The 17,029-nt window shown below is 37.2% G+C and overlaps 1 protein-coding gene across 1 annotated transcript in view; it reads right to left on the bottom strand.

Moving 5' to 3' along the window:
* The window catches only part of LOC149194201 (ZIP metal ion transporter family), a 70,361-nt gene extending 56,427 nt beyond the window's left edge, over positions 1 to 13,934 (bottom strand). The window contains exons 1-3 of the mRNA XM_089405061.1: positions 13,693 to 13,934; positions 12,347 to 13,483; positions 10,951 to 11,235 (exon numbers count right to left, since the gene is read on the bottom strand). Coding sequence (XP_089261187.1) covers positions 10,951 to 11,235; positions 12,347 to 12,847 — 786 coding nt within the window. The 5' untranslated portion in view covers positions 12,848 to 13,483; positions 13,693 to 13,934. The remainder of the gene's footprint in view (positions 1 to 10,950; positions 11,236 to 12,346; positions 13,484 to 13,692) is intronic.
* Between the last annotated feature and the right edge of the window lie 3,095 nt (positions 13,935 to 17,029).

Here is a 17,029-nt window from a genome sequence, read left to right as displayed (position 1 = left end):
ATCCTAGCATAGGGAGTACGGTAGATACAACGATGCGTCCATCGATAGAACTACTATGGTCCCTATCCTCATTTCCCTGCTCATTGATCAGATGAGAGGTACTTCCCATGAGTCCCAGACTGCATGGGTAGGATGCCCCGACAGGAGAACTAATCATCCTGTCCATAGGAGAACGAATCATCATGTCCGGTGGATGCCACGGAGAACTAATCATCCTGGCATACAGGAGAACTAATCATCCTATTCCACAGTTGCCACGGGAGAACTAATCATCCCGGCCCACAGGAGAACTAATCATCTTGTTCCACAGTTGCCACGGGAGAACTAATCATCCCGGCCCACAAGAGAACTAATCATCATGTTCATAGCACACCACCAGGGGAGGGTGAGACGCCCTGTGGTCGTATGTTGCTCCAGTAAGTACCCCAAGCCCCCCAGAGCTCAATGCATGCAACATGCAGGACCCTTATAAGAAGGTCTCTCAACGACTCCAGGTCATTCTGGAAAGTCACAGATTTTACCTTTCCCCGGGGCTTTGACAAAATGTCTGCGACCTGTACATCAGTCTCAATGCGATGGAGCCTCCTCGCTCATCGACTTACCATACCATATCCCAGATAAGGCAGTATCTGATGTCTATCTGCTGGAGCAATCATCGAATATGGGATTCCTCAATAATCGAACCCCGCCTCTGGTTGTCACAGAGAATCACAGTGGTATTCATCATGTGTACAAACAGCTCACTTAAGAGCTTCTACAACCATGCAGCTTCACACGAGATCATACTCATAGCTATGTATTCGGTCTCGGCGGTGCTTATAGAAACCGATTTTTGCTTCTTGCTCATCGATGATATTGAAGCAGCATCCAAAGAGAACCAACACTAAGAAGTGCTCTAGTGATCCTCCACACTACTTGCCCACTCAGCATTCGAATAATCGTGCAGTTTCATATTTCCGGCAGTGTATCTCAATCCATGAGAGATTGTGCCCTGAAGATATCTCAGAGGATTCTTGGCACCAATCTAGTGAGGCTCAACCAAATATGAGCTCACCATGCTAACTGCAAAACATATGTCCGGATGGAAATTCACCAAGAACATCAACGCGAATGAGTTTATGAAACTTAGAGGCATTTCCCAAATCTGGTCCAACATCACTACCATATAACTTCTTAAAGTTAAGATCCTCGAGGTAGTCACAGGCTTGCAGTTTATCATTCCACATTCGGAATCCAACTCCCTCTTACTTCTACAAATGAGAAGGTCTGCACCTATCAGAAATAGGTCGTCCTCATAAGGTGCCAGTATGAGAGGTCTATCATCCACAACCTTCGGGTAATGGTTTGGATCGGTTTCACTCCTAGTGAATCTCAGCTTCATCTGACAGCTATCAATCCTCTCATACTACGCCCGGGGAGTTTTGCTTCAAGCCATAGAGGGCTTTCTTCCACCTGCATACGTGAGATTCCTGATCATCAATCTCAAACCCCTCGGGTTGTTCCAAACCTGTGGACCTGCTACATGAGGGGTATGGTCCCCTTGTAAGATTTTCTTTCGATACATGTCAGACATGTACTTTCATGCTCTTTTTGAATTCAAGCATCCCTATCACCATCTGACTCACAGACCTTCAGTGCTATGTGTCAATGGACATGGTCCCCGGTGGACTTCCTACAACTTGATACAACCCTGAACTCAAAAACATCTTTCAAAATTCTATTTTCAAACACGTACCTTTCCATCGATGAGTGCCACCCTGAAACCTTTGACTTCCATCGCTGAAATGGACACAAGGTTCTTCTTGCGATCAGGTACATAAAAGAGATTCTGTAAATGAATTGAGTTACCCTCATTCAATTGAGGGATAACATTCCCTACACCCTTTCCGAGATAGGTGGCATCAGCTCCAAGTATAATCCCACGATTGTTTCCATCTCTACAAAATTAGAGAGTGCACCCATATATCTGAAGAAGTGCCTTGAAGCACTACAATCAATAAGCCAGATTCCCAAAGAATCTGAAGGAGAGGACCACAAGATAACACTTCTTTATCTTATCATAAACAACATTTGATTCTTCATACCTGGGGTTCCTTGCTTTCTTTGAAGAGTCGACCATTTCCTTGATGACCTGCATTACCTGTCATTCCTTTGATCATTGAAGATGTCCCTAGAATGATTGTTATCTTCATCAAGAGATGTGTCTCTGCCATTCAGACACTCCTTCACATAATGGCCAAATTTATTGCAACCAAGGCATCCGCCTTTCCTTCCACCCTTAGATCCGAACTTCCCAATGAAGTGATCTTTAGGTAGGCCATCAGAAACTTCTGTTACGCCATTCTGATAATATTCTCTACTACGACTTCACCCTCAGTGAATTTGAAGAGGGAAAAGGAATCCACTAATCCTTTTGTCCTTTCCCAACTGTCTTTCACTCTTGCTTGGGCATTGTCTTCACCTCAACTATGATACCATGTTAATTTTAGGTATGTTCTATGCTAAAGCAATTTATTTCAATTTTCACAGTTAGCTCAATACCTTTTCCAGATTAGCAATCACATCAGCATTAAAGTAACTACAGATAGAACATAAATATAAATCGCAGAAGACAAGCCAAGACAAGAGGACACAAGATGTGGCGCTAGCCAGGGACAAACCCCAATGTGGGGAAACCCTTGATCAATTCTTCTTATATGTTCTTCAATAGTTCAACACAGAGTGAGAGAGAGATAGCACGTTTACAACAAAAGTCAACACTTTGACTTATCTAGATAAGAGCATAGATCATCTCTAAGAAGATGATACATGAGATCAGTTGAAGACATGTTGCTTCAACTGATTCTCCAAGGTGACTCCACCTATCGTTGTGCTGCATTTCATCATCATGCTACACCTCACCGCGCTACACCATGCTGCACCCATCATCATTATGCTGCATCTCATCACGCTTCATTAATCATGACTATACCCATCACTGTACTGCACTATGTGCCATTGCTGCACCATGTTGCCATCTTGACCTATGTGTTGGTTGCACCTTGCTTGCTTGTTGTCCCTAGCATGCTTGTTGTTGCATGCTAGTTGTCCCTTGCATGTTAGCTATAACATTGCATGCTTGGTGTATTTGTTGCTAAGTACCATACCACTGTCCCAATGTTAGTTAGTTGTCCCTTGCATGTTGCTCTCCTTCGGAGACAGATGCTCCAGTTGTTCCAGCAATTACCGGCAATTCTGAAAGTGTCCGTTGTTCCCGACAGTTTCGGCTGTTCCGGAAATTCCTGCAGTTCCTGCAATTCCTGTTGTTCTCGGCAGTTCCGGTAGTTCCAATAGTTTCGGTTGTTCCCGACAGTTCCGGTTGTTCCCAGTAGTTCCGGCTGTTCTCAGTGGTTTCGGCAATTCCGGCTTTTCTCGCAGTTCTAACTTTTCCCGGCAATTCCAGCTTTTCCGACAGTTTCAGATTTTCCAGCAGTTCCAGCTTTTTTGGCTTTTCCAGCTTTTCCAGCTTTTCCAACTTTTCTGGCTTTTCCAGCAGTTCCGGCTTTCTGGATCAGGGCAACGTTATCCCTTAGGATCTCTCCTCCTACTAAAACCCAAAGACAAGTAGAGAGAGGAAGAGATCCCAAGTGTGTGTTGAAATGACTTGAAGGCCACCTCTATTTATACTAAAACGTTGAGCACATATGGGGTTTATTTGGTTGATGGCCGACCTTGACGAATTGTCTTATAACACAAATAAATTCATAACTCCATGAATACTTTGTAGGAATTTACGATCTTTAGATCAATCCTACACCTCTCGATGAGAGGGATCCAAGAAAAATATCAGCGGCCATAAATAAGATGACCCACATGGATTTTGGCCCTAGTTGCCAAGTTTAACAGTTGCAAATTGGGCGCAGAAGGACCAACAATTGTGTTCAAGGTACGGCAAGAGGAGTTGTGATTGTCTACTACATCAGCGAGATCATCAGTGTATCTTGTCCTTGTATTCTTGTATCAGTGGATGTATGACAGCCACTATCCTTAGTACAAGAGCCCTAGACAGTTGTATTATCAGTTATTAATATACAAAGTTGGGTTTTGTAAAAAGTTGTCCATATTTGTGTACGTGTTGATTTACTGCATTTTATATTCCATTGTGCAAAGTAGTTTGTCATGATACTTGGATTGATAGCATCAAAGATTCTAGGATTCTAACCTAGACTCCTGTATCATGGAAAAATAACATGGTGTACACAATTAGGAGTTTGATTCTCGAGACCTTGATCCAATTTTAGGCATATTTTTCATAGTTGACTCAACAAGGGCCACAACTCACTTTCTCGCTTGAGATACAATGCTCCCAGATACACTTTCATGACATTTCATCCAAGATGCACCTCATGAACACAACCATCAAACTTATTGTCCTTTATGTTTTGAGATATGGAAACTAGCATGTTGTCATTTGACCAAGCTAGCACTAAGAGAGTCCAAAGCCTCATGCTACAACATATGATCCATATAAACAAAAAGAGCCTCACCATCATCTAAGTAGACTTTTGTTAGCTTTCAAGGTTACTCCAAAAGTATTTACACCATGTTTGGGAGTGCTTCACGAGATTTGGGATAGATGGTGTATGATCAGCCCTTTGATGGTATGTGATGGATTTGCACATTGGAGATGGTTCGTGATGGAATTGCACATTAGAAATGGCTTGCTCAATGGTTGCTTGACCTTAGTTGGGTGCTTGCATGACATACTTCCTTAAGGCGTTGGAGATCTTCAAAGAGTTTGATGATGTTCTACATGTTAGCAACATGGAAGTGGTTATTTGATTGGAGAACACTCGACAATGGAGGAGGATCAGTTGGCGCTCGAGAGGAGGGTAATGAGCCCTAGATAACATGGGGTAGCTTAGATGTTTAAATGGGGATGCTTGGGTTGCAACAATGTTTGTGTATAGGGAGTGGACCAAGTGAAGCACATGGCTTAAGAGATTCATTAGAGTCATTTGTGGCTTGTAGAAGGAGCATTGTGAAGTACCCCTGCATTTGGAACCTTTCTTGTGGACAACATCAGATTGGAGCTTGACATGTGTAACTTAACACTGTAGCGCTCCACATGTGTGAGCCTACATGTGCCTCTCTAGGTTACTTGTAAGGGCATAGGTCCATATGTGTATTACTAGCCCCCATCGCCTCTCATATATATAGAGGAAGGACAAAGTCCTTTCACATTCATTCTTTCTTGTTCCTTATCTTGTGTTACAAATGTGACTAGGACGACAAACATGTCTTCTTGACTCTCTTGGACCTTCATTTGTATTTTATCTCTCTCATCTTGGAGTCATTGTATTTCTTGGAGCTTCTTGTAGCATCTTGAATACTAGTGTTATGGTTTCAATGTTCATACCTTGAAGATTTGGAGATTAGGGCTTTCAAATAAAACCCTAGGTTGTATTTACTAAAGCGAAGAAGAAGAGATGTCTTGCCTTGGAGGACATGCTTGTGTGATGCTAGCTTGTTGGAGCTACTTGGTGTGAGCTAGGGTTTTGAAAAGCTAGAGGATTGTAACAGAATTGGGATATGGCTTTGGTATGTACATGCACTTCATCTTTATGCATACTAATGAAGTTTCCCGCTGTCAAATACTAGTGTAATTGCAAAATTGATTTTCCACCATAAAAAATTTCATGGTTTTGTAACTCCCAACATTTATATGTCATGATGATTTAGCATATGTTAAGGCTACAAATGTTAAGTGATTTTCCATGTACTTTGAGGAATATAGTACAGATTTACTCCTGTCATAAGTGATTTTCTGATCTGTTATGTGCATGATAAGATTGCCCTCGAGGGATGAAACTTATCAGAAAACCTTGGTATCTTATCTCTTAAATTGCCTAGTGGATTGGGGTTGTTAAGAGTTGAAATAGTGTTCATTGTTGATGTTGTTTTGTTTATATTTCATAATAGTCCTAATGTTGAAAATTCACAAGGTAAACATCATGGAAACCTCTAGTTAAGAAGTGAAATTTCTGTTTTACATTCAAAGTCAAGAACGCAGAAATTTATACAAGTTTGGGGTTCATCCTTTCATCTCAAGACTATCTTCAAACTTGTCTCTTTCCTTCAGAAGATTTAAATATTTGGAGACGCCACCTCAAGAAGAGAAAGCTACCCTTTCCTATCACTGACAGAACAAGTTCTCTATAAATTTTAATTCAAAAATATCATCTCAACTCATACCCTCACAAGCTTATGGGCATTGCATAGCTGGAATAATTAATTGATGGCTTGGCAAAGATGCAGCCATTGCTTGACGAGTTCTTTGTGGTTTCCAATTCCAATGAACCTTTCTTTGACTATCCATTCAAAATTGTCTATATTGGTACTTACTCCTTTTGAGAGAGTACCAAATTTAAAAAGGGAATATGCTAAGGTATATTCACTTATTATAAATCACAGCGTTCTAAAGCGTGTGGAATTTAGTCTATTGTAGCACCTAGAAACAGCAACACTTTACAAGTCATTCCAAAAGTCTCAATTTCTATTCAAATCTTTAGTCAATGTCCATGAAAGGGATGCCAAAAGCAATTGATCAAAATATTTCAACCGCTATGTGATTTTATCACATGCAAGTAAATTTTTGGGCAGAAATTGGAATAAAAAATAGCAACAAAGTTGAAATGTTTCATTTAGATTTCCCTTCAATTTGCAGTAGGTACCGTAGCTGGCGAAACTTGTATATCCAGTAACTTAAGGTTGGTGGCACTCAGCAACAAAAGTTTTAAAGCATTTTTTGGTCACCATATTCCTTCAATCATTCTAGTATGTGAATCAATTTCCCATCTCCATTGATGCATATCTCTACGTCTCCAAAGTTGGCCTACAATTTTGCTCTCCAGCCTGCAGATTCAAATTGTAATACAGCAATGCTCAAGATGCTTTGTTTTCTTGTAAGGTATGTGTAATGTCCCTAAGGGATTAATTGGCCCAAGGGACAAAGTAGCCTATCGATCCCTGTAGGCTATAGTCCTCGATAAAGGGGAAAATCTCAAAATACCCAATGTTGCGCAAATTTTGGGGCAGATGGGGCAAAAAAGCCCAAAGTCAGGGCTTCATGTGAACATCACTCAATTAATTAAAGAAAAAAATCCCCTCATGGAAATCTATAAATAGTAAATAAAAGAGGCTTAAAAGTACTTGAAGCATGATTGGATTGGATCATTCATCTCTTTTTTTCTTTGAGCCTCAGGCTCTGAGGGTTTTAAGGCCCTAACTCTCTCCTTCGACTAGTTTTGGTGGAGGTGATCCCACGCTGCCTAGTCATTTCTCCTTTTATCTTTCTATTTGTTTTTTTGTTCTGGTCACATGGATTTATCTACCTGAAGAAACAGCAAGGACCTTGTGGAATTCTAAGAAATCAACTATCTGAGGAAACAGCAAATCCTTTGGGAAAGTCTGAGGCAGTCCAGCGGTAACCCTTCTGCAATCATACGAGAAGTTCTGAGCATATACACTGGCTATACGAGCAAATCCAATTGCACCGAAGCTGGCCGAGTTCTCTGAGTAACCACTACTGGACAGTCCGAAGTATCCTTGGGTTTAATCATAGCGGGTCTAAGACAAGGGCTAATGCATTTATCTGGAAAACTCCTCCAATTCTCTAAGGAGATTGAAACCCTTCTGTGATAAAATCGAACGTAATTTTCTAAGGCAGATCCACCAGTTCCTGTGGTGGCTGAGGTTTTTCACTGTGGCAAAACTCTGTGGCACCCGAAGGTTTTCCTGTAGCTGACAGAGGTAGGACGCAAGTCTCCTGAGGAGCACAAGTTTCTTCTATAGCTGAAAGATCGAGTTTCACTGAGGCAAGCAAGCCGCAAGACATACTTTTTCTGAGGCACTGAGATTTTCCTTATGGCAGATAGGCCGAACTCTAATTTTCTAAGGCAGATCCACCAGTTCCTGTGGTGGCTGAGGTTTTTCACTGTGGCAAAACTCTGTGGCACCCGAAGGTTTTCCTGTAGCTGACAGAGGTAGGACGCAAGTCTCCTGAGGAACACAAGTTTCTTCTATAGCTGAAAGATCGAGTTTCACTGAGGCAAGCAAGCCGCAAGACATACTTTTTCTGAGGCACTGAGATTTTCCTTATGGCAGATAGGCCGAACTCCTGAGACAGGCCGAAGAACCTCCTGCGACCAGAGCAAGATTGATCAGCGCAGAAGCTGTTTCCTAAGGCATCTCAGAGTCCTAATTAAAGGCAGTGTGATCATTCCCTCCAATAATTCGTCTATCATCCAGTGGTGGCTCGGTTACATTCCTGAAGTCTGTAGGCTTTGATAAATTTCTTGTAACAGGCTAGGTTCGTCTGATGTTGATTTTATATTTCTGATAGATTAAATCTGGTGACTTGTTCGATTTGTACAAGGAATATTCAGTTCAGTTGATAAAATTGTTGGTTGGAACGTATACTGGAGTTGGAGAATATTGAATTACATTTTATTGATTGTCAGTGCTATTATTGGAGGCTGTGTTATTGATATTTCACTGCTGTATATTCTATTTTGTTTCATGTCTGAACAAGCAAAGGAAAATCTAAGTGCAAAAAAGTATTGCCCTAGAATACTACAGTATCGGCATTATTCTGGCTTTGGCAAAAGCCAATCATATAAGGGATTTTTCATTACAAAGGCGATGATGGATTATAAACTACGAATCTAGAGAAACTTAGAGAAACTAAGCTTAATCATGACATGAAAAGTGATGCCTTAAAATGTAGATGATTAATCGCATATGGGCAAGTGAAGTTCTAGACAACCAAAATGGTTTAGTGTCAATTTCATCTTTGACTTCATTGGCATCGACATCAGCATCACCAAACAGGATCATTGAGAAGAAGATAAAATGACAGTGTGATACCTGTTGATTAAAGAATGATAGTTACAAAAACAAAATTACCAGTTCCATGTATAAGTAATTGTTTGAATGGTCCGCAGGAAAATTAACCAAAAAAAAGGCAGAAAAGTAATTGTTCGAATGTTCTACTTTCCTTTTCTTTTTCTTTTGTTTTTATTTTTTTTTCTGTCTTGGACTCCATCATTGGTGTCGACACTGGCACCAACAAAATGACTCACTATGAAGAAGATAACACGACAAGGCAACACCTGTTGACCATTGATAGTTACAAAAACTAAATCATGAGCTCCATGTATAAATACTTAATTATTTGGATGTTGTATAGCTTTTAGGTTTCCTTTTTTCATTTTTGTTGTTTTTGCAATGTTTCACCATCTGAGACGTGACAACACAACAGAGAAACACATCCAGCGGACATGTGGAAGCACCCCCCAAATTGAAAGGATGTCATAGGGATGTCAGGGTCTCTAAAATATGGGACCTTCCCTGACATACTTAAAATAAAAATAAAATATATATGAAAACTAAAACATAAATTACCAAAATCTTACACATAACTATCAACAATGCCCCAATAACACACGTCATTACATGATAATAAATCATAAATAGTACATGTAATGATGTAACATAATATAGCAAACATGATTCACAAATCATCTATCATTATTGTATTTCTCATTATGTTTAGAAAATGCAGAAGATATAGATCTAAGAACAGGTTCAATGACAAATGAGAATCACTACATGAGGCAATGCCCAATAGTTTCTACATCTAGTGACTGCATGAAGGAATAAGGACAAACCATGGGAATGTCATTATCTAAATCAAAATCAGTTGCATTCTCCAGAATATTCAATGGCACACCAACCAACCCAAGTTGTACCTCATCAGGTCCCTCATCCTCATCTACTTGTGCATTAGGTTTACATTCATTTTATTAAATTAATTTTTATTTTCCATTTCAGCATTTCCCCCTCAACAAGGCGTACTTTGGTCAAAAAGTAGCATGGGAACATCTCATTTTTTGATGGGGACATTCCCTATTGCACCCCACTCAAATGGAGACATGGGGAAATGCCCTCTTGGAGTGCCCACAACTCGGGAAAATAAGGAGAATGTCCCCTACAGTTTGGAACACATCCCCATGTACCACTGATTTTTTTGGTTCGGGGCAAGGAAGAATGGTAGAAGCAAAGAAAGTGACATAGGGAGATAAAGCCTAGAAGTCAAGTAGGACATAGAAGGGATTATAATTTCAACTCTATAAATCTAATTGCTCCTCTATAGAACCATGGAGGAGCCACACCCAAGGCTTATAAAAACAGATCCCTGAAATCTGTATTAGACATTGCTCTAATATTCTGTTTTTGGCATATTCTATCCACCTAGCTTACTGGACAAATCATAGCAGCTTTCTCTATGTACTCTTTGCTGTTCACCTTCAAAGCGGCACTTTTTGTAATATAATTTTTTCAGCTTCTGTTCAAATACAAAAAAGAGTTCATAGTTTTATGAAACATTATCGCTGAATTCCCTCCCAGGATTATGCTTCTTGTTTTGATGATTTACATCCAGGAAGATCTAAAAGGGGCCAGTTCTTTAATAAAGTCAATGTTTTACACCAGTGATGAGTAGAAAGTTTAAAGACTTTCACCATGCTACAAGTAACAAGCAAGTTGAATTTTCCATGTATGAGATCAAGATAAATAATTTTACTAACCTTCATAATTGAATGGTGCAGCATTGCTACTGGGATGCTTTATTTCTAATTCTTCTGATATACTATCTACTTCACTATCTAGGGTTTGCCTTTTTAATACCCACCCTTTCATCTTATTGTCTACTTTTTCATTCTCTATTTCTTTAACCTAGGTTCCAGAATGCTTTGGATCTAACCAGTTCTTATTGTTGTTATCAAGCATTGCTCTTTCTTGTCCCAATGACCTATTTTTATAATTTGTGGGCCTTAAAATAATTTTATTTCATTTATCCAAAACCTTCTTGATTATAGTGACAAATATTTGCATAGCAATTAATCTTACCTGTGGCAAGGACGTAATGACACTCCATATCAGTGCATTGGTTGGAGAAACCCCACGTGATGCCAGAACCATACTCACAGCTAAGCCTTCTGGAATGTTGTGCACAGCGATGGCTATAGTTACCAAAACACCTTGTGACAGTCCTTTTGAGCCTGCAAAGGAGACTCCAACACCTGAACCTTCGCCAAATGAATGAAGAGTCATTATTCCAACCACCAGGACCATCTTTCTGGCATCTGCCCCTTTTATATCTAGCATGCTAACTTCACCATATCGTTCCAGCCACTACACAGTCAGAAGCAAAATAGAGATGAGTCTTCTGTTGCTGTTGAGAGACACTTCAAGTATTGCTCAAATAAAAGACCCCAATTGCAAATTAAGACTTATTTGTCTCCTTCTCAGACCCATATGAGCTATGGCTGATGTCCTGGTCAACAATATGAAAATCAACAACAATTTAAAAAGCTAACTAATCTAAATTCAGAAGAAATAGCATACTCTCAGTATGTCACAATATCTAATTTATATATTAGACACAAACCAAGGAAATAATATTTACAATGAACAAATAGTCAAGAACGAAAATGGGATCATATAAAATTAAAATTTGATGTGCAAGTGGCTTCCTGACAAGATTGGAAGTTGATAAGTTAACAGCGGGACTCACGACAAGAAAAAAAATATTAAATAAGCATTCCAAAAATGTTAAATAGGAAAACAATGTCACTTAAATGCGTCTGCCAGATAACTTCAAAGCACAACTAGCAAAAATATAAGCAAAGCCAAGGAACATGCCATATGGCAGAGACAGAAGAGTCTAAGACAGGCAGGCTACACAAACGGCGTTGATAACATTATCAGCAAAATCACAAGGGATAGGCTTCGATGATCAGAAATTCCGCAAGTAGCCACCACAAACATCCCAAGCAACAATGACAATGTGGTTTCCTGATAACATAGGGTTATGTCTGAGCCCTGAGCTCCACCACCATAATACAGAGGAACCCTGGAACAGGGGAGGAAAAAACCTCATTCACACCATAATGGCATAAGAGATCCCCCAGTTTGATTATTATAGATGGAGAGAAAGGATTACCACAATATCATGTTAACAGCAATGGACTGTCAATTAACACTTCCAATTATCAGGACACCTAAGCATTCTTCACTGTTTATTCGCATCACACCTATATTATTGAAAGTGTGCACTAAGCAAAGCTCGAACGAAAATACAGCAAATCTTCTGTTCAAGCGATACGTCAACATTATTTCTAATCAGGCCAAGGGACAAACAAAATTTCCACATTCTCCGGATTGATTAATGTGTATCAGATATAAGAGAAGAAAAGAAGAATGAAATGTAAATCATAGATCAGCTAACACATTATCTTCACACCTTCTGACAGCATAAAATGAAAATTCCTCCAGCCAGGACGCCAATTACAACCCAGCTGCCACCGCCGTATTCCTGACCTTCTTGAACAAGGTCAAAGCTTGCTGCCAACATGACTCCCGCTGCTAACCCATTGCATATTCCAGCCCACTGTGCTTCTATTTCTACAAAGAAGAAAGGCACTGCACCAAAGCCTGTTGCCGCTGCCATTACCAATGTTAGCCAGGCAACAGTAGACACTGGCACTCTTTTATCTCCATCCTTGTGTCCCTCAAACTTGCTGATGTCATCTCTACTATCACCGCTACCAGCCTCTCTCCCTGATGCTCCAATGCCTGAGGTTTCTAATTTCCGAGTCGGCGCTGCATCAACTTGATCAGATTTTTCAGCACTCAGTTGCTGCCTTATTCCGATGGCACCAACCTTCAAATCTGCCAAGGCAAAGCCCTGTAAAACAACTAGCAACAATAAACATACTGTAGTCACTACAACAATTCGGACCATTGTGAGAGGTTTTCAAACTGCGCCTGGTCAGATCATAACTTGTCAATTTACCCAATTCTTTCTTGTGTCATCTGTCCATTGCCAACCAAATCTGCCACTAGGCTAATATCTTCAGAGAATGTCAACCACCAGAATTCTTACATTCAAAGCCTGTAATGGCCCTTGCAAGACCAAAATCTTGAATCCACCCCCCACAATCAGAGGCAATTTTCTCCAACCAACAACAAAACGTAGTAAAATTTTCAAATTTTACAAGTCACAGAGAGCGAGACTCTTAACTGCGTCCTCAGAACCCGAAAGTCCGATTTTTAACAAACCCAAAATAGCCAATACTCTGATTTGCCTATGAACCAATTAAAATCAATAAAACATCAAAATAAAATGTTATGAAATGATCAACCAGTGTTAAATTTCCAGTAACCAAAAGGGTTTTCTCCCAACTTCATTCCCTGGTGAAATCTTCAAAATCCTGCATTCAAATCCTGGCATTCAACAAACCCCAATTCAATGTATTCAACATTCTCCTCTTATGCAGGCAGATTTTTGAACCCACATCACATGCTGTTCTGTTGGAACTATAGAAGTGTAGCTCTGGCAAATTGAGCCAATTTTCAGAAAGAATTGGGCATGAGAAACCTGCGATCGAAACAAGATTTTGAGTAACACGATTTTAATATATCTCTGATTACACGACGCATGGAATTTTGCAAATGGATAGTCTAAGCTCACTGTTTCAAAACCCAGAAATGAAAACTAGGGACGGGATATTAAAAACACGCGGATGGTAATGCCCGAACCAACAGGAAATGCAGATAGAGACAAAACCTTAGGACCCACTAACTTACCCAAAGCAGATAGAATAACCCTGAACAGGAGCCGTTTCTGTAGGGACGAGTAGAAAAATCAGGATGTCATATCCGAGTCTCCAATCCAAGACATTTTAAGGTTCCAACTCCATGATTACCCAGCTTTGGAAAGGCAGATGAGCCATTCGAAGTTCATTGACATAATCTTCCCCGAAGACTAAGCAGCATATGCCAAATAAATGCCTTAGTTTCAATATTAAGCACGGTACCATATCCATTTGCGTTTTTGACAGGTTTCAACCTAACATGTTCAGCACGTTAGGCTTTTTCTATTCAAAAATACGTGGGTTACACGGCCTGGAGGGGGTCGCACTTACAATACTTCACACTAAATCGATCATTTTTTAAACAAAGAACCCTTAATGTAAGGTTTCGTTTTTTTGCAAACAAAAAATTTGTAGTGTAATTTTAATATATATTTATAATAATAAGATTTAATTATAGACTAGCATATCCCTGCGAAGAAAGAGTAGTGTTTTTTTTTCAATGGTTCATAAAAAATTAATATAATTTCTTTGCTGAGAATAAAAGGAAGCATAATTAATATTCGCAACAAAAGTAACAAAATATTTTCAACTAAATTTTAATAATACCAAATAAAGCAATAAAATATATTAATTTATCATAATTATTTCAAAATTTATTTTAGAGCCTTATTGCTTAAAAATATTCTACTAGTTTTTTTGGTAAAAAAAATCGATTTTTTTCAATTTCTTAATGCGATGTAAATATTGTATATTTTTTAAGAATATGTTAAGTATTGTTTTTTAACTATGGATTACGGTTTTTTAATTAACTACTTTTTTTTTCGTTTTAGTATTTTAGAAATTTCCATCATCTTTTTTTTCTAAAATTTATTAAATGTTCAACTAGTTTAAAAAATTATCTATTATAAATGGTTATTGATCTAAAATTTATATGTAATATGAAGTTTTTTCTAAAATTTATTAAATGGTCAATTAGTTTAAAAAAGTATCTATTATAAATGGTTATTGATCTAAAATTTATATATAATTAGAAAGTTTAAATTTACATTAGATAGTTTAATGTTTTAAATTTATATTTAATTAATAAATTCTATTAATAAATTACTCAAATCATTAATATTAATAAGAATAAGAATAATAATACTATTATTAAATAATAATAATAATATAATTTATAAAATAATAATTAATTTTATAATATTATTATTATAGTTATATATTTAGGAATATTAAGAATAATAATATATTTCATACTATTTTTAATATTAATAATCCCTAGATCTATTAACATATTAACATAAATATAGTTGACATTTTACTTGATTATTATTATTATTATTCCCTAGATTTATTTTTACTATTAATATAAATATAGTTAACATTTTACTTAAATAATAAACATCACTAACATAAAAGTATTAAAATTAATATTCCTAAATAGCATTTCATAAGATTATTATTTTAGACATCAATGGCATTTAGAACATTAAAAAATATTATATTAATCATATTGATATTAAACAATATTAATACAAGATAAATCATTTGTCGACGCGTCGTTAGGACAAGTTGAAAAATCATATCCATCTTTGCCAGTTAAATAGTATGAGCAGAGCCTCCAAAGATGGATCTGATTTTTCAACTTGTCTGACGATGAACCACACTTGGTTTGAAAGGCGTCGACAAATTATTTATCTTGTGATTTACGCCTAAAAATTTCTCTTAAACTTGATATGGATCATAGAAGCCTCAATTCAACAATATTAATACATTGAATAATTATTTATCTAATAATATTATTATAATTAAATAATATTATCAAATATAATATTAGTCCATGTCCCTATTCCTAGGTCCAGTCTGGTTGGCTAGTCAAATTTAGCCGTTTCATGGTCAAATATAGTGGTTGGTCCAGTCTAGTTGCCTAGTCTAATATAGTCGTTTCCTAGTCAAACCTAGCCATTGGAAGATTTGCTCTCTCTATTTAACATGCAGCCATGATGTGGTTCTTCAACTTGTCCTGACAATAAACCACACTCGTTGATTCGAAACGTGACAATAAACCACACTCGTTGATTCGAAACGTGTCGACAAATGTATTATAATGTGATTTACGCTGAAAAATCTTCTCGTAAAAATAAAAAATATGTTAATTAGACAATTTCATTAAAAAAATATGTTAATTAGACAATTTCATTAATAAATTTATTACAAAATAGATTCTTACTAATCACTGCACAATACACTCACTCAATCTATTCAAATCACCCCATCATTAAAATCTAATCTATTTGAAAACTTAACAATAAAATATATCTCTAAAACAAAATAAAACCTTTGATAAAAATATCTTTAAATATTTCTTTTTTTCATTTTTGTAGTGAATGGATAAAGGATTTTGGTTGTAATCATTACGTGATAAATATATCTTAGAAATAAAATAAAACCTTTGATAAAAATATCTTTAAATTTTTACTTTTTCATTTTTGTAGTGAATGGATAAAGGATTTTGGTTGTAATCATCATGTGATAAGAATGATTCATCGTTAATGTGTTAAATAAGGATGAAAATTGTGATAAAGAATTATATTTGGGATCATATTGCATTTTATTTGTGGTCTTGGTGACATCAATGTTAATGTTGAATAATCACTGCCAAATACACACACTCCATTCATTCAATATTTGTAGACTTGATTTCTCTCACTTCTTTTTGAGTATCTGTTTTGAGCTTGTTAACCTTTTTAAGTATTCTACAACAAGACATGTCAACAATTTGATCATATTGTAATTTACGTATTTTGAATTCATACTTTACAACATACAATGGAAAAATAGGCATAACAAAGTATATTTTGGCTAAGATGATGATAAGTTCGGGAGATGTTTGTCAATCACATACATTTTACTCACAAGTTGAATAGTCTTCTCAATTTGATTGTCATTAGGGCTCATTTGATGCTTTAGATCATCTTCGTCATTGATTCCATTTGCATTACCATTAAAAACAATATGTGTGTGTGTGCACATAGGTTTCCTTTTATCTATACTTTATTAACATTAACCCTAAACCAACTACAAACTTAATTTTTTTTACATATTTTCCATATATTTTTGTAGATTTTGCATTAGGCAGCTACGAGTGATTCTTCTCTTCAAGGATTTTGCTTTAGACCAACCTCACTTCTCATAGTTGTTATTTCAATGTTTCATTAAATATTCCATCTCTCTATGTCCAAATACCATAATCTTCTTTCCTCTCTGTGTTATTTTGCTTTTCATAGAAGACAAGGAACACAACTGATTAAAAAGAGACATTGAATTGGACT

Source organism: Pinus tabuliformis, chromosome 2_2 (genome assembly GCF_031772625.1).
Source record: "Pinus tabuliformis cultivar Carrire ecotype Pingquan chromosome 2_2, CPIR1, whole genome shotgun sequence".
In the NCBI taxonomy this organism is placed as follows: Eukaryota; Viridiplantae; Streptophyta; class Pinopsida; order Pinales; family Pinaceae; genus Pinus; species Pinus tabuliformis.
This window is presented reverse-complemented; position numbering and strand designations above follow the sequence as displayed.